This window comes from Struthio camelus, chromosome 2 (genome assembly GCF_040807025.1).
Source record: "Struthio camelus isolate bStrCam1 chromosome 2, bStrCam1.hap1, whole genome shotgun sequence".
Lineage (NCBI taxonomy): Eukaryota > Metazoa > Chordata > Aves > Struthioniformes > Struthionidae > Struthio > Struthio camelus.
The window spans coordinates 136899279-136923083 of record NC_090943.1 but is presented as its reverse complement, the minus strand read 5'-3'; the positions used below and the strand labels follow the sequence as shown (position 1 = coordinate 136923083).

Below are 23805 nucleotides of genomic sequence, written 5' to 3'. Positions count from 1 at the left end.
TCATTTTCTTATAAGAGGAGCATTACTGAATGTCTGTTTGCACGTCTGAATAAGTTCCATTACCCAGCAAGTAGATGAACAGAACTCTTGGACTTAAGTTGCCCTTTCAGCATGGGAAGCCCCTGTTTGTATTAGTCCTGATGTTTGCTATAGATCAGGATGTTCCCAAATTATGCTTGGTCAGGCCTTTTTCAGAAACTCAATGACATTTTCTATGCCTATATTTTATAAAATTAATTTTGTGAAAATTTGAAATATACTCATGAGTCTAATTTTGTCCTGTTAGCATGCAAAGGCTGTCAGTAGTCATTTTCAGTCTTCTCTTTTCTATGTTTACATGGAAATCATTTCCAAATCATCAGTTCATAGGTAAATGAGCAATTATGATTACTACCGTTTGGGGCAGAGGGGGGAGCTGCTCTTAGTGTTGTTTTAAGCCTTTCATTTTCAGTACTCTCCCATATAAACACGTAGATTATTTGATGGACCAGACATTGCTGGAGAGAAAAGAACACATCAGGTTGGAGAGAATATATTTCTGGTTTTATTTGTTACAGAGTGTAAAGCTCTTCAGAGCTGCCCTCAGTGGACTTACCCTTGATAAGCCAGAATCCTCAACACGTAGTTCAACAGCGCATTCGCTGAGATTCTGGCCTATCTGTTCACTTCAGACTTTGTATGCTTAGCAGATTGCTCTGTTGACGAAGGCTCAGCATCTTGAAAGCCTGTAGTTTCCTGGTCAAATGTGTCAAGCAAAAATTGTTGGGATTAAAGTTAAATCTTAGGCTGTGTGTATTTTGGGGTGGGGGGCAGCAGGGAGGGGGAGAGCTTGGCGTTGGAGTTTTAATGTAGGTGACCTTGAAATAAATGGCAAACACACACTTCTTCCATTTCCTTTGCAGAGGGTTGGTTTTCTGTTACTCCTGAGAAAATAGCTGAGCATATTGCAGTGCGTGTCAGTCAGTCATTCAACTGTGACATAATAGTGGATGCATTTTGTGGAGTTGGAGGAAATGCTATTCAATTTGCTTTGACCTCAAAAAGAGGTAAGTAGGTGTTTTGTATAGCACTTTTTTTTCTTTCCTTTTTTTCCCTAAAGATTTGGATATGGACTTTGTGCACTGATTTTCCTTTTTTCAGTGCTTCTGAAGCAACAAAAGCCTTTTTGTTTCATCAGAATCATAGTATGATCTTTATGATTTTTAAATGGACCCATAAAACTGCTTTTGTATTTTAAGTAAGGTTGAATATATGTTTTACTAGTCAAAGTTGCTTTTACATGGCTTAGTAAGTACTCTGTGGGATGCTCTGAAGATTGTTGGTGAGGGTTGAGTTCCGGTAGCAATGCAGTCTTGAAATGACACCACAAAGCTGCTTATTTTTCAGTAGTTATGCTAAATGTATGTACTCAAAAGCATATTACATGTGAATAGTGCTTACAATAGCTTAACGGGATCATCTGCAGATGCAGCAGAACCAAATACAGAAAAGCGATGATGACTTGATGCTAGTTGCCAGCTAATGAAACTGCAGTGAATCATGACATTGTAGCATTGACTACCGGATATTCCTTTACTCATCCAACGCTCTGGTAAAATACCAGTTCATTTTACACTTGTGAGTAATTTCTGAGCAAGACAGATGGTAGTTTATAGTGCGTTAAGTTTGGTAGGCTATGATCCATTCTATACGTATTTTCTAAATGTCTCTTTGTATTTGTTGGCCAAGATTGTATTTCTGTGAGGATGTACCGCTTTTGTATCACATTTCTTGTGCTGCACTGGATAATTTTTTTAGCTTAGTTTGCGGTACAATGTGATGGGCCACAAGATAAATATTTACCTTTCACAAAGGGGAAGAGTAAGTTTCCAGACAACACAGTTTTAAGTTGTTTTGCTTCTGCCAAGATCAAAGAGAGGAGAACTTCCTCTCTTAGGCAGACAAACTTAGCTGTGCACTGCGCTAGCTGAGATGGGGGATTGTCCTGGTAGTAGATGTGTGACTCCCAAAACCGTAGTATAACATGTCAGGGTAAAATTTTGCTTTCTGGCTTTACAATAGCAGCTGTGTCTCCCCAGTCTTGGCTCTATTATTCCTCTTGCTGTTTTGTAAGTGCGAAGGTTTTGTTGTGTTTGTGGAACTTCTCTTCCTGCAAAGTCAGGAGGGGCAGCTCATTCCCTTCTGAGGAAACGTAGCTTGATATCTGTTAGTTACAAAACTGGAGTGATTCCTTATTGCTGTGTGCCACAATAGATTTGTGAAAGTTGAAACTACGAGCACAAAGCTAAACTGTAAAAGTGATCTGTATCTGGTGGCTACACAAGAACATCTTTATTCTGAAAATCTGTTCTGGCAGTTGGGTAGCATCCATCTGACAATCAGGTAGTTCATGCTTCACAATCCACGTTACTTGTGTGTCTCCTCTCGCTTTCAATTGCAGTGATTGCTATTGATATTGATCCTGAGAAGCTCAGTCTTGCACGTAACAACGCAGAAGTGTATGGTGTGGCAGATCAGATAGAATTCGTATGTGGAGACTTCATGGTGCTGGCTTCTGATATAAAAGCAGATGTTGTGTTTCTCAGCCCTCCGTGGGGAGGCCCTGACTATGCCACTGCTGAAATCTTCGATATTCAAACTATGATTTGCCCTGATGGATATCCTTTGAGTTGTGCGTCTTCAAAGTTGTGATTATCGGTCACTTACAAATTTCTCTCTATCTCTCCTTCCTGTCGTGACACTGGCTTTGTTATGTCCAATGGACTGACTTGGAATGATGGTAAGTGCAGTTGGAGTTGCAGGTGTGCCACGTTTGTTTAACCTCCTTCCCCCCGCAAAACCTCAGCTATATGAGATTGATTATATTCAAAAATCTTTAGTTTAGGTAGCTTGTAGCTTTAAAAACTGCATCATAGTTACTCATAAAAGGGGGAAAAACTCTTAAAGACTTCTCATAGCTTCTTAACTTAAAGTATTCATGCATGCAGTGTTTTTAACTCCTTCATGTTATTTTATGAGGAAAAAAATGATGTCATTACATAGATGCATAGTGTATATATAGGCAGTAATTAGTTACATGAGCTATGAATTTGTCGTTAATTCCATTTTTACTTGGTTTGTGAAAGGCACATCTTGTTTAAAATAGTTTCTTCAGACTATTTAAATTACAGCACCTGCCTGTGACTTGGGAAAGTACAGAAAAATGCAAGCGAAATATTAACCCTTTCACTTAATGCATACAATTCAGTACTGATTTATTTACAGTGGTGGTGAACAGTCATCCAGTTGAGAAGGTATTAGTATGTTACTTTCAAATATGGAGTGCTGTTTTTCCAGAATAAGCTTATTAGTTTCTTTTTTGGCTAAAATGTAACCATATTTGCAACCAAAGTGTAAAGAAATCTTTTTTTAACAAAATGAATATAGGTGTGTTTTTTTTTAGTGTAAGTTTTCTGAGACAATAATGGTCAAATAAAGTTTCTGTGTTCGGATAATATTGATTTCTGCATTACAGAACAGTATGTGACTGATAGACTGAGAGGACTAGCTAAAAAAAGTTACTTGCTTAATCGTTAAGTTTGGGATACGCTTTCAAAATGTGTGAATTTGAAACAACTTCTCCTTCCCCTTTGTGTTTTTTTTTTCCTTTACTGGTTTCCACATTTGAAATTTTCAGGCTCTCCAAGATGATCACCAACAATATTGTGTATTTTCTGCCTCGGAACGCTGATATTGACCAGGTGTGTTACTTGATAATGACTTCATAGTTACACAAAGCTTAGTTGCCTCAAAATGCAGGTATAAGCACAAATTTAAGACGGAATGAGTTTGTTTTTAAGTTTTTGTTTCCAGTAGTTTTGACATATTTAGAAATAGGAGTAGTGAATTTTTTCCATGATTTTGAAACTGTTCCTTCACAGAGCAACAAATTGAAGGTATAAAAAGTCCAAAGCCGGTATATTTCTGGGTGTGTATCAGACAGATATATCATTGTAAAAGAAAAAAGAAATAATTTGTTTTAACCCACTCTTACTTTCTGATAAAGTGCTGAGTCCTAAATCTTCATGGCTTTCAGTTTATGGGGGAGATGCAGATAATCACTATACAGCCTGAAATACCATTTTGGTTAGTAGATCAGTAGATGCTCAAGCAAGAGACATATGTCATGCTGCTAGAAGTGGTATTGATGCTACTTGCAGAGGTGTGTGGTTACATATGAACTGCTTGCATAGAAGTGGTTAGATGAGTTAGATTTATCACTGACTTCATAAACACACAATTTGTTTCACTAGTGCGTTTTTTTAATTAGAAATTGTTGTTAAAAAAGTACTATGCGTCCTTGGTTGTCAAGCTTATTGAAGTGGAATGTCAATTGCAGTCATTTCTGTACTGAGTGAAATGAAACATTCCAGCCAAATACTTCTCTTTTTTTTTCCTTTTTTCTTCTCCTTTTTTGGGGGGGTGGGAGTAATTAGATGACTATAACACTTCCCTAAGTGTCTGGTTTAGTTTCCTCTGTATATTTTCTATGGTAATTATGCCTCGTAGATATTAAGCAAAGAGGGGAGCAGTGAGATATTCTGATCGCCTGCTTTATGCAGGCTGTAGAACTTCCCAAAATTATTTCCTGCTTTTCCAAAAGCTCTGTCTGACCAAGAGCAGGTGAGGTCTCAGGCCACGTCTGATTTGCAGAATAGATTGCGGCAAACAGCTGCCTTGAGAAACAGGCTAAAATTCACATGGCCTAAGGACTAGCACAATATGTGCATGCTCTGTGCACAGCACCTTTTGTTCAGCAGGTGATGATTCAACTGCATTTTATATTTCAAGCTGATGAAAAGTGAAAATGGTTTATGAATCTCTGAATAGGAACCTTAATTTCAGGCAGAGTTTGTCTAGTTTCAACTTCTAACCATTGCATTTTGTCAAGCTTTCATTGTCACAATGAAGAACCAGCTTGCCAGGTTTCTGCTCTGCTCATGATGGCACTAGATTTACAAGTGGACAAAGGCACCTGAATTTTACCTACGTTCCCACAAAAGCATCTGAGAGTACAATCCACAGGCCCGCACCTGTTCCTACAAATGGTTCTTCTCCTTTGTTCTGCTGAAATCTTGCAGCTCCCCTCAAGGATTCCCTTCAGTATATGCCCAGAAATATCTTAGTCTTGTCATTACTGAACAGCTCAGCACCTATACGTGGTTGGGAGCTAGCTGTCTTGCCTCCCCTGGATCCCAGTCTGATTGTCCCTGAACACTGTTGGTGTGCTCTGAATATTCCTTGATATATATCCACAGGTTTGGCTTCACGTAGACTACCAACTGCTGCCACTCAAAAACATGCCCTTACGAACATAGCTTAGTTGTTAAAGCACATGGCTTAAGGCCTGGGTTCAGTTCAGTCCTTCAGGCTATAGACTGCTCTCTGGATGAGAAAGCAATTCCTTATGCCTCTTTCTAGAAATTATGCCAGTGTAAGACAAAAGGAACTAAGGAGAGATGATCTGAGAATGAGCGTGTGTCAAACCTGCTGTTTAGAATGCTGTCTGGGGAGATGTAGACATGATCCAGCTCACATAGAGGTGGGTTGACTATTACCTTCCCAAATCCTTGGTGAGTGCTCTGGTCAATAGGCGACTGTATGCAACAGGTCATGCATTTGGCTGCTGTTGTCTGCAGCTGTGTTTAGGAATGGAGTTTCTGAATTTGCTACCATTAAAATTTCAGGGCTGTGAATCTGAAGAGAAACTGAAGATTTCTTATTGAAGTTCCTTACTGATTATTGTGGGCGGTTCTTTTCTCATTTTGCTCATGGTTTTGTCCCAGATCTGATCCATCTTACTTTTCCCATGGATCAGATAGGGTCATTTGTTCTACTTGAACAACTTCCTTGGCAAAGAGCCATGAACAGCACTGGTAGTGTGTAGCATGATGCAGCTATGCTTGTGAAGGTAGTGCATACACAATAGGGGCCTGTAAAAATTTGAACTACATCTTAAAAACATTTTTGGAGGAGATTAACACCTGAAAACTGAATAACTTAAATAAGGCAGTATTTGAGTAAACGGATTATCTGATGCCTTAAATTTGCGAAGAAACTTTTTATGTTTGATTGTTGAGAACATTGCTCAGACATGTAAGACTCTTCAGTGTCCTTCAAAATTAGCTCTTTGTGTAGGCATGCACCATATGTAAGGCTTTCATAGATCACTTAGCCCCCAGGGCAGGCAGTCTAATACACTTAATATGTAAGGTGGTAACGGTTAAAACTGAAGTATTTTGCCTGTCACTGACTGGCTTTGGTTCCACAAACGAGGTGTGCTTTGTCAATTAAAACTGATTTAGAAGCTGATTTAATTGCCATTGCAAACCTCCAGGAGACATTTCTACTGACTGTAAGCCAGTGTATCGGTGTAAACTTGCTTGTCCAACCAATGACTATCAAACTCAAATAGAAATAAATGCCCAGCAGTTAGAAGCAACCTTATAATAAAAATACTGTTTAGCCTTTAGTTAAGGTGGTGTGAATTTAGTGGAAGAAACCGCTTATTGTTACAGTTGGATAGCTAACGTGGAATAGTAGTCTTGTTGGAAAATACTAGTGTGAAAGCAGGTGGTAGCTAACCCTGACCTAGATGGTTCTGAGGACTCCGTTCGTTGCTTTATTGCTGAGCAAGACAAACAGCATTATTCTGCATGATTTTATTACAAAGTCAGTGCTTATTTTGACCTTTTTTGTGTAGAGCTAGTCTCGTAGAGAGAAGATAGGTCCTTACTTGCACTGAAATCCTCTGAGCTTAAGGAGAAGAGGAAAAAGAACTTTCATGCTTCTGCCTCGAGAGGGAGCAGCAAACCGATAGAAATACGGTTGGTGCATTTACAAGAAATCTGAAACGTTTCTGTTAATTCATTGAATCTCTTTGCTCATAATCATATATTGGTTACAGAATTTGTAATATATAGGTCCAGTTTTAGGTCAAATCAATCTTTTTATAAAACATTCTTTTTAGTTAAGGAATAATCAGGAACCATTATATAGATAAATAAAAATAAAAATATATAGTTTTATTATGAGGTGCATGAAAGCTCAACTATGTGTGACATCCTTGTTGATATCGATCCATTTGCCGCGTCGTTACATCTGAGTCTTCTTTAACCTTTTTCACATCCCTTAGGAAAAAAAAAGAGAGAGGTAGTTATGGAGAGAGCTACACTTCTATTTGGCTGCCAGTGGTATGTTTAAAAAATAAACAAAAGATTTGACCTACTTGGAATTCTTTAGAAGTAGAAAAGAATTAGAGGTCAGTATCTCAAATAGATTTGCATATTTAAATCACAGTTATGTCCTATTAACATGAAGTCCAGTGAAAACACTTGAGAAATGCTTGGGTAGTTGAAAATCACTCTTGCTTTTCTGTGAGAAGAATTAATGGTGTTAATTTAAGTTGATATTAGTTTAGGCAAAAAATAGAGCGTTAAGGAACATGCACCCTTTGACAAAACTCTGAAAGTTTCTTTCACTTGCTCTGCTGTTGCTTGATTCTGCTGGCAGCAGAGAACCTGGAGACAGGGATGTTGAACCTTCCCTGGCATCCTTGCCCTTCTGAGCTGGTTCCTTTCTGCCAGATCAAGGGAAAGGAAAGAGATTTCTCGAGGGGATCCTACGTCTGGATCTTAATACTTCAGCAAAATCTGACCAAGGCCTCCATGAGCGACTGAGAAGCAAGGTTGTTGAGACAGACGTTTAAATATTAATAGTCTATGACCTGATTAGCAGCCTGTACTCTGTCCTGTTGTGCAGAATGAGAAACATGTACGTCCCTCCAGAATCACCGCTCCCCTAGCGGGTTTCCTGTTTTCTCACTCGCCCTGTTTTCTTTACCTGATCATACTTTTGTAGCTTTTACTCTTTGCAGCAAAGGAGGAACGTCACTTCTGTGATGTTGTAGTAGCCTCTCCGTAACGTTGGATAGCTTTTTCTCACCTTGTTGCAGGAGGTATACTCTCTTATGTAAGATGCCGCAGCACACGCTCCTAAATGCTCACGTACTAATGTAGTGATGCTCCTAACTGTTGCTGTAAAGTGCGTGAATGCTATCATTAAGGTATTTTTTTTTTTTAGAATGGAATTACTAGGCTGTATGATGGCTATCCCTAATAAACTGATGACCCTAATATGTTGATGGCCTGATATATTGGTGAGACTGATCAGCAATTCAGACCAGTCTAACCTAGTTGGTGAGACAGGCTGCTAGAGAAGACTGGGGAATTGGAGTTTAGCCCAACTGTAGCCTGACCATGGAAAACTGACTCCTTGGATAATGTTTTCAGTCTTGCTCATTATACTAAACTTCTTCAAAATTCTTAGAAGACAGTCAAATTGCACAAATTTACAGATGGTGGTTTCATTTCAGAAACAGAGTTTTCTGTGTTAGCAAAAAGTCAATTTCATATAATTGCTGGAAATGTTGTATGTTTAACGTCTAGAGTATGCATTTATGCGAAAGGTTTAATTTGTGGACCTTGTTAACATATAAAAGCAGCAGGAGAATTGAGGCCAATTTCCAGATAACGTTTGAATCTTTATGAGCCTTATAGCAATGAAAGCAAATCAAGTAGAGTAATATTGATCTACTCTTAAGACAGAATACTAGTGCTTTTGCTAAATCTGGATGGTTCTGAGAGGAAAATGCCTCATTTTTATTCCACTTGAGAGCTGCCGTATTGGGTTAGACAGAAGTTTTGGTCTACCCAATATCCGGCCTGTGACAAAAGAAAAAATAGTTCCAGAAATGTATCTGCCAGTATCCGGAAGCCTTTCTCTATGTAGTTCGACTGAAGTTATAATATATATGCACTCTCCCAAGAAGGGATAGGGCACTGTGGCTCTGCTTTGAGGGTTATAGCCACAGTGTTGTGAAGTCACATCACAGATACTGTAAATTTGCTATGAAGTTTTTTATGCTTCATGTTGATATAGGATATCAGGAAAGGCCTATTTAAACAAAGCAAATGACCAAAAAAAAAAATTTGAACGTGGAATGACTTAAAAAAGCCCTTCTACAAAGTTTGAGTCTATTTCACAATCCGGTGTTAATATAATTCCAGTTTCATAAACAGAAATTATTTTTAATTGAAAAGAATGCCTTTTCCTGTTAGAGTTGCTACTTAAACCGTCTGCAAAATTTCCTCTTTCTTCAGTTGGCTATTTTTGGACCTCATAGTAATATAATGTAACAGAGGAAGAAGGGTAATGCTGCTTTTTCGGTAATATATTTCAAAGGATAACATTCTGCTTTCTTTTAATCATTTTCAAGTATTACTTCTTCTTCAAACCATATGCAAAGTTTTATACTTCCTAAAATATTAAAGTGAGTAAATTGCTAACACAATTTTTACTACTAGAACTGTTTAATTATTTATTGCTGCCCACATTAATCTTATTTGTGTAAAACTGACAGGCCCAAGATAATTATGCCTGAAAGACCAAGTAGAACAGCATGACAGGCATAACTGTCAGGTTGATGGGTTTTTAGGTGGCTGCAGATAACTTACTGCTCAATATCTGCAGGAGGAGTTTTCTCCTGTCCTGAAAACTTCAGAGAAGACCTCAAGGATTTTAGCTTAAGCCGGTGCAAAGGAAAGTCCTGTCCTTTCCTTTAACTTTGAGTAAAGGCTAGGTGGGTTGTTTTGGGGTTATTTTTGTTGTTGTTTTTTCCCAAATATAAGACTGTAGCACTTCGATCTACATTTTTCATGACTGCATCACTCTGGAGGATGAAAGCGCAGACTTCAGAAATGACTGAATTCTTTGAAACTGGCTAGAAAAGAGGAGCTGATACAGCTTTTAAAAGTGTACCCTTATAAAGAAGAAACTGGGATCGTATTACTTGTGAATGCAACGGCAGTGCCACTGGGAAGGTGCACAGCATAAAAGCTGCTGTGGTGGATATAGTGCAACATTTCATGGATTTGTGGAGGATTCAAGGACAAGTAATAAATGTTCTGCACTAGAAAGTTGTTCACAGGCGTACACTGTTCTGTGTTGTGTTCTAAAATCCTCTCATTTATGATATTTATGATATTCTCCCCCATGATTCCTACTAGTTGACTAGAACTATATAAACCAAGAAAGCCATGCAAATTGTAAACATCTCTCAAAGTAGCAAGTGATTTAATTTTTATCAGCCAGTAGTAGATACATCAATCACGTGCTGGCCTGTCAGCAGTCCTCTTGGTGTGTAAAACAGTTCTTGCTAGGAAAAACTTCCAGACTGAATTTTGTTCACCTAAGACACTGTTTTTAAAAACTGAAGCAGGGTAGAGGGATGACAAAAATTTTACAGTTAGTTTCTGTGCACAGTTAATCAATATTTTTTTAAATCTGTCACTTTCCAGACTTCTTCCTGCTTCTGTATTTATAACTTCATGTATGCATTACTATTTACACATTTGGTGAGTGGGTGAGTGGTCAAGTTGAATAGATTTTTGGGGCTTTTTTTTTTTTTTTTGGTGATAGTTGTTTATAATTTAGTGAAATGCACTTCACCCTTGCTAGAACTTTTGCTATTCTCAATGTTGGTCTCATGGGTCTGTTTTGCATTCCAGACCTTGCCATAAGGAATGCAATATCTGTTGTTCGTTGTCTAGCGCTTAGAATGATTTGCTTATCCCATAATTAATTTGCCTAGCCAAATGCTTTTGACCCTAATAGTCATAAGAATATACGTAATACAGATGCTTTATTTTCTTGCCTTTGTTCCCATTTATCCTAATAGCTTTGAGAGAAGGCAGTTAGAAACAAAAGCCTTATTCTTTCTAAAAGTCTAGCGCCTAGATGTAAGAAGTTTATGTTTGTTTTTGAAATTGAAATTCCCTTTGTTACAAATGACTGATCAGTGAAGAGAGTGTAAAGATGGGCAAAACATAGGGTTTTGTTTGTTTGTTGGGCGGGGGGGGAGGTGGTATTTTTCGACTGATATCACTGCAGGTACAGAAAACCATGCCAGAGAGCAGTTTAACAAAAATATACATGGAAACCATTTTTAATTCAGAAATGTTGTGGAAGACTAACTGGTAGTACTGCTGCTGGCCCTTTTCATTCAGCTGTGATTTGAGATGAGGTTCATGACTGGAGACCTAGCCAAATGTGACCTTCCAAGCAATGTCACATTTACTCAGGAGTAATTATAAAAATGAGCAAAGAAGGAAGTAAGAGGCCAGGAGATCATCTTAAATTAATTTAGTTGTATTTGTAAGATGCTCGGGTATTACAGGGCTCGACAGATAAATATTATGGGTAGATATATTTTGCACGTTGATGTTTTTTTAAGATAGTTGTATACACTTCAGCTGCAGCTATCATGTTAATAACTTCAGCTTTTAAGCAGCCCACCTTAAACTCGACTATGTTCTCTGTCCTTGATTAAAGATAAAGATGGCGTAACTCCTGCACCACCCTCCCATACACTGAGTCAGAGTAACACATCTGGATTTAAATTTTCCTGAAACGCAGTGGTGCTCGAATACTGAATTTTAGCTTGCTCACCTCAAGTTTTAAAAATATTCTAGCCTGTCAAAGGGTGGCAGCACTGCTGTGCTAGTGGCGTTATTCACCAGACCTGTACATTTTCAAAAATGTTGTCTGAGAGCGTGAATGGTCTAGTTTTACCATGTTCAGTCTAAACAATACAGTATTTTTTTTAAGTGAGTCAGGACTTTTTCCCTAAACTTTAGTTTGGGTTTTTTTTCCCTGTTTTTATTGGTGTTGGGTAAAGTGACATGAGTTACGATGTCATGAGTTACAGTCTTTGTGTGACTGGTTAATTGGACAAAAAGCTTGTATTTCTTGTGCCCCAGAAAACTTTTTGGGGGGAGGGGTGATACCATCAATGAGAAAATACTTTATTTTGTTCAGGTATATCATTGAACAGAAAATTTGTACTTTAAGCAACTTGCACTCCTGAAATAATCTTCTGTGCTCATTTGCCTTTTCATATTTCTTTTCTGATAACCTCTTTAATAAATGTAATATCCAACTTGTTGCCTAGATTCTTAATGTTCTGTGACTGTTTCCGTAGCTGTAGACTAATTCTGGTAGCAGTCGCTGAATTTAAGAATCAAGCAACCAAGTGAGAAATGTCAGAAGCAGTGACTGAAGCTATTCCCTTTACCTCTCCTCGTGGAGGAGTGTGGAAAGTTTGGAATTACTGAACAAAACAAGTAAGGCAAGTTGGTCGTAGTGGGGGCTTGTATACAGATTTTCAGAGAGGGTAAGGAAGAGGCCAGGGAGGTTTTGCAGAGGAGAATGGCTTAGTTGAACTGGTGCACCAAGATTAAGCTTGCCTGAAAAGACTTTCACAGTCTGCTCCCTGAGGAGGAAGATTTCAGCTCAGAGAATAAACCAGAACGTGGATGGAGGGAAAATATCAACAGTGATCATTATTTGTCTGGATCTGTTTTTCTTATGCAGATAGTAGCGTGCAGTGGTCTTGAGCCTTTGCAGTGTTGTGTGTGCGCAGGCTCATTGCTGTTAGAGGTGAGCTGAGGTCAGATTGGCCCCGGGCTGGACGCTTTCCAGGCAGGATGCACGACTGGAGGTGGGCACCAGGCCTAGAGAGGGACAGCTGGAGCACTGCTGCCTGCTTCTCAGTCCAGTTATACGTGGAATTTGCAGCCGGAGGATGTGCTTCAAGGCATCAAAGCAGGTGCAGTTCTAGGTTTTGCTTTAAAGGATTAAAGCATGCTGAATCCACTGGCTGGAACTTAACAAAGCAGTCTGGTGAGTGTCTGGATGGGGTTAAGAATCCCCCAGCTATAAGATCAGCATGGGAAAGAAAAATGAAAAATAAATTTTGGGTTAGTCCATTTCAGTTTTTTAATAAATTCAGAAGTCTGTCCATACTCTTCCTTGTAATTCACTGTAAGAACGAGAGATGTGTGTTGATATTTCTAAAAACAGATGAGCACCTTTTGTTTTTTCAAAACACTGTTCTGTAATCTGCTGTTATTTTTAGAAGGTGTCCCTCTGCCAATTTAGTGTATACTGTAAGTTTTCTGTATGGCAGTTTTTCCTTGTTAAGCTGTCAGGGTTCATTGAACCCTCTGAGGAGAGCTTGCAGGCTGGCAACTTGTACGTAATTAAATTTGCAACCTCCAGGGATTTACGAATGAACGCTGCCGCACAGTGTTTGTAATTTTTTCCTCCGAATGTTGGCTGTTCCATTTGAGCGGGCAGCGCCTTCTTACTGAGTTCAGTTCGTTTCTCTGGACCTCCCATTAACGTGAGAAGCTGAGAAATTAACATTGAGCTAATTGAACTTGAAGAGAACGCTGTATAGTTTATGGCATTCTGCAATCCTGAGATTTTTGTACTGAATCTTAATTTCCCTGTGAAATTTATGCCTGTGTACTCCATTAGATTTTGTCACATTTAGGTTTTCAAATATTTTTAGTAGTCTTCATTATCCTGAAATTTGAAATTAGTCTTCGTTATCCTGAGTTTAATGCTTTGAGCCTTTAAAACTAGATATAGTGCCTGTGACTTCTCAGATGTTCTTCAGTAGATGTCACCTCTTAGAAGAGAAGGAGCAGTGTATCAGTTGTTACTGTATTTGGTCTTCGAACAGAAAGATTTAGTAAATAGCTGTTTAATATGAATACATTAGTTGTACTTGCACATGCTTTTAGTGCTACAAATTATGTGTTGAAAGCCTGGGATACATAATCCCAACAAAGTAATTTCAGTATTTTTATAATAAGTTGACTAATCTAATCAATATTTTAGAAGACTTAAATAGAGCTATAAAATGTGGGGTCTCTAGTGCTTTTTGAGATGGTCATTCTAGCTTTTGTTGGTGATAAACAGTACAAAATTAATGTCTTTTTTTTTGAAGTATGAATTGCCCTGCAATGTTAACTGCTTTTAGAATTTCAAGTAAGAAAAGATAAGTCATAAAATTAACATTCCTGATCGCTTGCCAATTTCAGATTCTTGTGCTATTTATAAATCAGACAGCTTCTGCGTTTTTACTTAAGTGGCAGGTTCCTTATTGACATGAACGTGGACCTTTTTTCTTAATAATATTAAATTGAAGGATGAAGAAACTGTGCTTGTCTTTGTTTTTTCTGCAAATATTTAAAAGAAAAGGTAAACACCTGTTTTAGATAAGTATGGTAGTTTTCTGGGCAAGTCAATAGAGGTTCAAAGTATAATATGGATTAATCTGTTATTTCCTCTCAGTAGTAGGCTGATTTTTTAAAACTTACCGTAAAATAGAGGAAGTTCAACATATTTATATTTAAAACCGTGCTACAGGGTAGAGTGTCAGAGGAGTTTACAACCGTTAATAATGCAAACTGTGCGTTAAATTTTTGCTGGTAATATCATGGACTTCTTGGTTTAAAGATCAGTTAAAATGTACTGCAGGTTTGTGGACCTTGATCAGTTTTTGGCTGCGTAGAAACAGTTTGCATCTGCTTGGTGTGCAGAAACAGAAGCTGTTCCGTAAAATAAGCCTGATCCCACAAGCCTGTCGTGAGCAGGAAAATTGCAGCACTGAGCAGAACTGCCTGTAGAGCAGGGAACCACCATAAGTACCCGTCCATGTGGTCTGGTCTGCACGTCCCAGGAGCAGCATTTGGGGCTGCTGAAGAAAAAAAGTCAAAGTGGAATTGTGATGCTCTCTTCCTTCTGCCTGCGCAGTCTATCATTGTAAGAAATCAATAGCCTGTAAGGCTGTCATCCCTCACAGCGGGACAACGAGACAGTATCAGTATGAGCAGAAGAGGACAGACTCCTGTGGTCTCCAATCCAAAATAAAAAATCTGTTGCAATAAATATCCCTTGCTGTTGTCCTCTGTAATCTTTACACATTAAAGGTGTTCGCCAGGTTCAGTCAACAGAGCATAAACAGTGAAATTCTCACTCTGTTGATCGTAAGCGTGGGCCGCGCGTGTTGACGTCGCTGGCCCAGCGTGTCCTGCCAGGCTCTCTCTACCTGCAGCACTCCACAGCCCTTAGCAAGCTGCCAGCAGTTTTGCCTAAACGCTGTTTGGGGTTCAAATGCACGCAATAGCAATGGCAACAAAAAAATCTTTAACTGGTTTTTGTGACCTTTCTCTTCATCCTGTGTTGTTTTTTGCACTGCCCTTTTCAGTGCAATCTTTGTTTCCTGGTTTTAAGACTCATTTTCACAAGTTCACCTCTCCACATCTCGGGTGGGGGGACACTTCTCATTTTGATACCTTCGTGGCACAGTTTACAACTTGTTTTTTCCCACAGCTGTTACAGGCAAGCAGTAAGGTCTCTTGAATGCCAACGATCCAGTAAAGCAGAGCATAACATCTCTGGCTTTTGAGCAATGTGTGGAGCAATGGTTGTTTACCTTAGTTCTGAAGTCCTCTTACTTTAATGGCTTTGTGGCGGGGAAATTTTGAGTCACAAAGCCACTAACCACTTCTGTGAGTAAAGAATGACGTGGAGAAATGACCAGAAGTAGTAGATGACAAGGAGTATTCTCACTGGTATTAACGCAGCAGAGATGTGTTTTAGGTGGTGTTTTATAGGAACAAAAGTTTTGTTTTACCTTTTTCCCTGTGCATTGATTGATTGGTTTTTGTGCTTTGTTTCTAGGTTGCTTCCTTAGCAGGGCCAGGAGGGAAAGTTGAAATAGAACAAAATTTTCTCAATAACAAACTGAAGACAATAACTGCTTATTTTGGTGATCTGATAAGGCATGACATCTCCTGAATTAAATGTGGATACTTCCAAGTGTGACCTTCTTGACTTCCTCTTTGTATAAGCAAACAGCTTGTCAAAACTGACGTGAACCTGTTTTCTGCTGTAATTTTTGTTCAGATAAATATTTTTGTTTATTGCTACTGTCAATAAATTTTTATAATAATTTTGACAATTCTGAAACTAAAATAGTTAATTGTAAAATGTAGGAAAAAAATCTTCGTAGAATGCAGTCTTGCCAGTTCAGTTCTCACAAATTGAGTGGCATTTCAGGACTTCTTTATAGCTCATTTGTGCTATTTCAGTACACTATTTTGAATATTCAAAGCATCAAAAAGAAGATAGTTTGAAAGTATGTGTTGAGAACAATTGTCAATGCTTAAGAAACAAACAAAAATCTCAATGTAGTATGAGCTGGACACTCAGATACCCCACCAGATATAGCCCTGTGTTAACTTCTCTGTTCGGCTCACTGTTTGCTTGGAAATCTTTTCAGGTTTTCTTTATAACATGAAGGGCCACGGATTTGTTATAGTGGTTACTCCAGCTTATTGCAGCTTGCGGACAGAACTATGTGGGTGGCACAAAAGCACAAAGTTGGCATCAGAGCAAAAAAAAAAACCCTTTTTTTTCTTTTTTTTCTTTTTTTTTTCCCCCCCTTGCCCATCCTCTTTGTTGCAAAGATTCTCTGAGGAGAAGTTCTGGCCCAAAGTTTTCCTCTGCACCATACCTGCCTGGTTCTCACCTGTGTCCTCCCTTTCTGAAGCCTTTGGGTAGCTGAGCCTTGTTCCAGCTTCAGGGATTGACTTAGGCCTCAGGGGAAGAGGCAAAAGAAAACCTCTACATCTTACTCCCCCTCCGTCCTGGTCCTTTCTCAGGGGAGCCCAGTTATCTCTGATGTGTGGTTCTGCGCTCCCACCCTGGCTTTGGGGTAAGGAGACTTGCTTTAGATCTATCTCCAGCAGAAAAGGAGTTGGACAAGAAAAGAACTGCACTGGGGAACTAATACCCCTTCTTGCTCTGTGGTGATGATGCAGGAAAGTTCCCCCAGCAAGTCAGCATCAGCAGCTGCCCTTTGTGCTCAAAGCCCCTCTCCCCTCCAGGCACTGAATCGCAGAGAGCTGCAGCACGAGAGAGGCCAGTGCCACACACTGGGGTAAGGAGCTGCCAGGCTCAGCCTGCCCTGTGCTGCCCCATCTGTACTGGGATTGCTACAGAGCCTGGTGGTGCTGTTGGATGCACACCTCCGAGGGAAGGCCAGTTCAGACCATGTGACAGAGAAGGATCTCCAAGGCTGGTCTTTTCCTCCAGGAAACCCTGCAGAGGGGTTTCAACAGGTAACGTATGTGGTTCCCTTTCAGAGCAGGAGGATGGCTCCCATTGGAATAGGTGTAGAGTGAGCACCCAGGACCAGTTCCAAGCCTGTTTTTGAGGTAGGAGTGCAGGGGTACAGAGTATGATGTTGAAGGCAGAAAAGATGAAGCTCCAATTTTACAAGAATTGTGCTGACCGAGCAAACCCTGTAAAATAACCAGATCAGGATTCCCCCCACCACCGTAAGGAAGGAAAGCCAGCTCTTCCAATCACAGTTAGGAGGTCCAAGTATGTGGTTAGGGGGTGTTAAAAACCACACATACAGCCTGACTCAGGGCAAGGGTGAAGTGCAGTAAAATTACACTTAGGGCATAGTTTTTTCTAACTTTACTGTCTATCCGGTACCAGACAGCTGCTAAGTCGATACTGAGATAAGCGCTTCATCCATGCTCTATGTAAGATATTTTAGATTAGTTTGAAGATAATCTGTTGGCTTTGTTTAATTTGCGTCACTGAGTTTTGCTGCTGCACTACAAAGAGGAAGAACTGTTGTGATAGTGCCAGCCTCTATGTCAATATTTAAAGGAAGTTGGAAAAAAATTATCTGCACTTCATTTTTTGTTTCTAATAAATGGCAAGGAACGTCCGTCTCTTTACCCCTTCCTCCTCCTGAAAAATCTATTGGTTTTATAGATGTCCTCTTCCTTACTAGTAGGAGGGGATTGACAAGAGTATCCAATATTGCTGGAGGTCCCAGCCTACTGTAGCAATAGCATGTAAATGTAATGTATTTCAATTTTCATTCTACAAGCCAAAAAAAAAAAAAAAAAGCCAGAAATAGTCATGAGGCCAAATGAAGAATACAATAATTTATACTGTATCTTACACTTATGTGCACTAAAATCGACTATATTGTGCTCCTAATCGCTTATAGAAATTTTTTTTTTTGGTCCCCTTTTTCTCCCTAAAGTTAAAGAATAACTTCAGAAGCGTTTTCAGGGCTTCCTCATTCCACTCTTAACAAGATGTAGCTCTTTGGGAAAATATCAGTGAATTCACTTTTTCCTTTAGGAAAGTAGTCAGCTTCTGTTCGATGCCCAGTATTCGAAGCGGGGAAGCTGAAAGGTGGCGTAAAAGATGTAACATACACGGTTTCTGTTCCAGAAACGTTTACTCCCATTATGGCAAAGTTCGTGGTAACAAGGAAAGACTTATCAAAAGTCCCTGCTGAGCTTTGCAAACAAATTAAGAACCAAAAGTGTCTGGAAGAATGTTGTTCACGTCTGTTCATCTGTGTAGCCAAGAGGTAAAAAAGGGCCTTTTTTTTTTTTTTTTTTTAAAATAAGACTCTGGTTACTCTGCTGTGTTGTGGTGAATGTTTGCTGTCAGCTTCACGCTTGGGCGGAACAGGTGACAGTTCACAGGGCTGTGAATCAGTCAATCTGTTAAGCCCGAAATACATCTAAGTATCTTCACTTTGTTGTTGTTAGTGATTTCAGCCAACAAACTCTTCATGGAGGATAGCTTAATTTATGATAAGGCATTCTCTAAATATCATTCTGTTTTAAACTGTAGAAAGAAAATTAATATCTGCTGAGACACGGTTAAAGTTGTGGTTGTCTCGTGCCCGGAGTTCTAATACGCTGTTGGGACTTGAGTACTATTTTGCATACAGTATCCAAAAAATTAATGTTAGGATACAAAGAAGTCATGTTGCTACTGGAAAAAAAGTATTCATAGACCTTTGGTCTATGACAGATTTTTGTCTTCAAAACAGGCTACAGAAAAAATGCAGAATTTTTTGAACGTGAACTAGTAGCCTAAATTAAAAAAAAAAATTTTGTCTTACAGTTTCTGCCGTGCTCTTGAACCCCTGATCGCTTAGGTTTATCTGAAGTAAATCTAATATTAAATCAAGCCCATCAGTTCCTTTTTCTGTTACACGGTATGAAGATAATAGATGGAACATTGAGTTAAAACAGGCATATTACAAGACTTAAGTTTGTTTGCAGATTCAAGAGGATCTGCGCGTTGCATCAATGAGGCTGAACAACCGTCTCTTCATGGTAGGAAAGTTAGCATTGCTGCCCTCCTCTGAAGGAGGCCTTGTTAGTGTTATGGTAAAAATCACTGTTCCATGAGGTTTTGATGTGCAGGTTTTAGAAAATCTTCCCCAAGTATAGTGTTTCTGAAATAACATCTGGGTCTATATGTGCAACTCAAGGGTTGTATAAACAAATTAATGCTGCGCCACAGTGACCATGGTAACATTTAGAAGAAGAAAGCCCCATAAATAGCACAGGGAGAAAAATACTTGCAGCAACTTACTGAACAAATCAGCAGAAAATTGGGATGTTTTCACTTGCTTTACTCTCTCTGCCTTTATACGCCTCACCTACACTGTTTCTCTTTAACTTTCCTCCCTTCATACCCAAATCTTCGCACTTCTAAATATCAAGAAAGGGGAGTAGCCTGGTTACGTAGTGCTCACTAGTTCATCACGACTAGTTTAGCCTAGTTTAGAACAGGTATTTTAGCACTCCTGTCACTGGTCTATCTTGATGCAGTCCGGAGTACTAAAAACTTGGTTTTCAGTGGCAAGGAAGTTTGAGATTTCTGCGTGTAAACAAAACAGATACGTTTTTGCAAGTGTGTTCCAAGTGAGGAAGACCTAACGGTCATTGTTTCAGTGCTTTTATATTTTGTTTAAAAAAAGGAAGAGGAGAAGGAATACATGCTGTAAAACCAGACTTGGAAATTGATGTAGACACTTTCCTATTTCAGCTGTCAGAAGGGTAAGGTGTCGAGTGCTCCAGCCTACTCGACCAGTGAAGGATGGCACCGATTCATACACCCTGTGGAAGGAGTTTTGAGACTGATGCTTTATCGATTCAGTTAAGTGCAGTCCCCCAAATGCCTAAAATAGTCCTATTGCTGTTAGACATAGCCCCCTAAATTTTGAGAAGAAGCCTGTGTGTGAGTGGGGAGGCTGCAGAAGAGTTTGCTAGTTGAAAGGAAATGGCAGAAATGGCTAAAAATAAGCCAGATTGGTTGAACCTGTTGGGGCTGGAGGTTTAAAAAAGTAACTAGTGAAAATCTTGGCCGCAACCACATGAGGAAGAGGCAGGAGGAAAGGTGACGTTTGAAGCTGTAAACAAGGCTTGTCCCCTTCAGGATCTGATTTCCACCTTCAGTCAGGGTGATCACTTAAAGCAGGGTGTTTGGCTTTGTGGCGGCTCTTAAAGACATGTGAGGCTTTGCTATTGCCCGATCGCTGCTCTGAGCAGGACTGGTGCCCGCGCTGGGGTCAAGGGGAGCAGCCTGTCTGGGAGACGTTATAGCAGCTCCGCTCAAGGGTTTCCCTGAGCAGGGACTTCCCCAGGCAGGTGCTGTGCACCGAGCTGTGCACAGAGCTGTGCAAAACAGTCCCTGCAACACAGAGTAGCCCCCGACCAGCTACCTTGTGCTTTTCCTACTAGCCTAAATGTCAGCTCTGGATTTCTCCATATGAAGATTGAAGGATCGATAATTTTTTAGCAAATGTCCTGATAGGCGTATTCCTGGGTGTCAGGGATGAGGTTTTGCCATCAGCTGCTTGTGTACCCTTCTTGAGGTCTCGTACAAATTAGTTTTCTGAGAGCTTCCTTTCGCCACTTCTCTGAGGTCTTGAGCCATCCCACTGCAACATTGCAAAACCAGAGGGAAATTTAAAGCACTTCACAGCAGCATAGGTTTCACTGAAAACCCACTGAAGCTGAGTGTCATTCTGGGTTTCTTAGTTCTCAGATCAGTTAGGAAAAAAAAGTGCTGTTGGAGACAGTCTGTTTTAGATGGCAGTATGATTCTTCCTAGGTCTGTATGGCTCAACTGTTTTTCTTCCTTTTTCTCAAGACTATACTGCAACTTTCTTGTGAAACTCTGTGGTTTGTGCTCAGGCTCCACCAGAACTGTAATATGCACTGGCTAATCTTGAGTCGAGAGGCTCACAGCGTTCCTATGTTGTATTGGGAATAATAAAATACCTTTCCCCAGGTTTTTGTCCTAAAAACGTGACCGAAGAATGTGCATCAGAGAAGATACTTCTCTGCACAGTTGATGCAGTTTGAGTAAATACGTTTGTCCTATTATGGCATTGCTATTAGATCTCTGAGGGCTCTTCACGTTGTCACGGTGTCATAAATGGCAACTGTAACAGTGGCAAGCAGCTTTTGTGAGAGGCAGTATTAGGATCTGACAGCAAAACAGGTTCTAAGGTATTAATTAAATTGTTCTAGGCACAAGGATAGCCTATGATTGTGTCAATCGGTAGCAAATTGTACACTTAGCTTTACTGGTATACACAAACATAATCTGAAACTCTGCCTAGGAAAACTGAATACGTATAGTTTTGCTCAAGAGAATCCCAGGTCAACTGAGCTGAGCACCCTGAGTTACTCAGGGGGGTTGCATGTGCTGAACACTCATTCTTGCACAGAAGGGATTTTCAGCGGATGCAGGTTGCGGCTGAGCTTGTTCGAGGAGTTCCCTTATACTTAAGAGCGTTTTGGATGATTCCAGCAAAGACATGACTAACTGCAGCTCCGGCTCAGATCTGTACTTCTAGAAATCAACTGTCCCAAAGTAGGAAGTTGGAGTTCCCCAAGAAGAGGCTGTGCTGAAAAGCCAGGGCTGTGGCTTCAGCTATGAAACCTCATGCCAGGAAGTATTTTTAATGATGCTTTTCTATATTGAAAAGCTCAGTTCTCCCAGCAAAAGCAAATCTCATGGAGATTCTTCACCTACTAGAAAAATTACTGTTCAGGATGAGATGATGTAAAAGACTAAGACGCCTTTTACAACCAAGTGTAGACGATGACTCAGGAACAAGCTGATTATTAAAAGTAGGAGAGAGAGTGCAGGTCCAAAGTGGCTGTGTTCAGGTTACAGAGCTGCATGCCAGGGTGCCTGGATTATAGTTTCAGCAAGAGAAAATGTTCATGTCCAGTTTTGCGTCTTGCTGCTAAGTCTTATGACGTTTTTTTGATTTTTGATGCAACTTCTAAAGAACAACTATTGCTTGAAAGAATAGGATATCATTTAAAACTAAATTTGTAGCCCTTACAGTGGAAAAAAAGAAGATGACAGAAAAACAAGACCCAGATACATTATAATAATTCATAAATCAGATAAAAATGGCTCAAATGGCAATTTTGCAACTGCTTTGTAAGCAGATTTGGGCTGAGGCAGAGATGCGGAGAGGCTGAAATTATTTTTCTACATTTGGGACTGACCATGCTGCTTGTCTTTTCTGCTGCTCTGATTTATCAGCTTTGTTTCAGGAATGTTATTATTATAAATAAGTTAAAGTAGAAAACAGTCTGATGTCTTGCACATTGGTTTTCTCTACTAACAAGAAGAATCACCTAATCCAAAATTACTGTCGGTTGGATGGCATGATGATGGATAAAAGATAAAATTTCAAAGTGAAGAAATCATTTAAACACTTTACAAGTAGAAAACCTGTTCACAAATGGATGCAGTGACTGCAGAATCAAAGTCTGCCAAGAAGAAAGCCAATGTGGACAATTTGGAAAAATTAATACTGTCCAGATAGCTAAAAAAAATGAGCTATGTCAGCACAGAAGACTCAGAAAATCCTACAAGATTTGTGAACTCAACTCAGCCCAAAGAGATGAGTAGCGGTTTGACAGCTATGCACCATATAGTTTTCTATGTGAGAGAAAAGAATCTGAATATTTGGCCAACACAGGACATGATCAGCGGTGGGGATTCGAGACCTTGGAAAACTGCTTGCAGAAGAAATTCCAAGGAACAATAGATCCCGGCTTGGAAGTCAACTGTTTGGGTGAGAAGTAGAGCCAGAGTTTACAAATCACAGTTTTTGGATACCTGGTCTTACAAAGAGTTCACAGGTCTTAGGAGAGAGAGAAAAAGCAGATTGTCATGCCCAGCCCAGTGCAGCTGTTTGAGGGAGTGACTGGGAGCAGCCTTGCATTACTTCACAGCCTTGTCGATGCTAAAGAAGCTGCTGCCTTGTGCAGCAGAACATTCTGAGCAAAGATGAAGTGATGTCCATGGCATCTCCTAATAACACAGATAAAGCAGTCTTAAGACTGCTGGAGTCCAGACTGTGTTAAGCAAACACTGACTGTTCCTGTCCTCTCTTCTGCAATATGAGTTTTGCGTTGCCTTTTGGAGGCTGGGATGGTTAATGTAGGGGAGTTTATTTTTCATTCACACGAGGAGAGAGAGCAGATGACCTTCGTGACAGGTGTCATGTCATGTTTTTGAGACTTCATGCTAAGCAGCAAAGCTCAGATCGCTAGCAGCAGTATCGTTTTTCCTCAGCTTCTCACAGAGCAAGTAAATACAAGAGCTGCTCCTTGTGGCCACGCAGCAAGACTCAGTAGTGCGGTAACACACAGGGCAAACTGCAGTTCAGAGAAAAGTATCACAGATGCTTCAGTTGGTTGGCCCGGAAGCCAGCTACCCTATGAGCCAGGGATGAAGAATAACTGACTAATGTTACCAGTATGGGCAGTGCTGTGCCAGGTCCCCTCTTACAGCGGCTGAAACACTTTACAGCTCCCAGTGGGTCGCTGAAGGAAGCTGGGGGAGGAGGCAGTACAAACAAGAGTCAGCCCCCGTCTATCGGGGCCCGCATCTACACTGCTCTTTCCTGCTTATTCTTTCATTAAAAAAAGAGTAGTTTTGAGGGTCAGCAGCCACTGACACTTAGATGCTGAGACATTA

At 39.9% G+C, this 23805-nt stretch overlaps 1 protein-coding gene across 7 annotated transcripts in view; it reads left to right on the top strand.

The window, feature by feature from the left end:
• The window catches only part of TGS1 (trimethylguanosine synthase 1), a 28559-nt gene extending 12646 nt beyond the window's left edge, over positions 1 to 15913 (top strand). The window contains exons 10-13 of one of the 7 annotated variants that reach the window (XM_068932691.1): positions 903 to 1046; positions 2441 to 2657; positions 3662 to 3740; positions 15634 to 15913. In XM_068932691.1, the coding sequence (XP_068788792.1) occupies positions 903 to 1046; positions 2441 to 2657; positions 3662 to 3740; positions 15634 to 15750 (557 nt within the window). In that variant the 3' untranslated portion in view covers positions 15751 to 15913. The other 6 variants (XM_068932690.1, XM_068932694.1, XM_068932693.1 and 3 more) reach the window with 6 other exon arrangements.
• The last annotated feature ends 7892 nt before the right edge of the window (positions 15914 to 23805 follow it).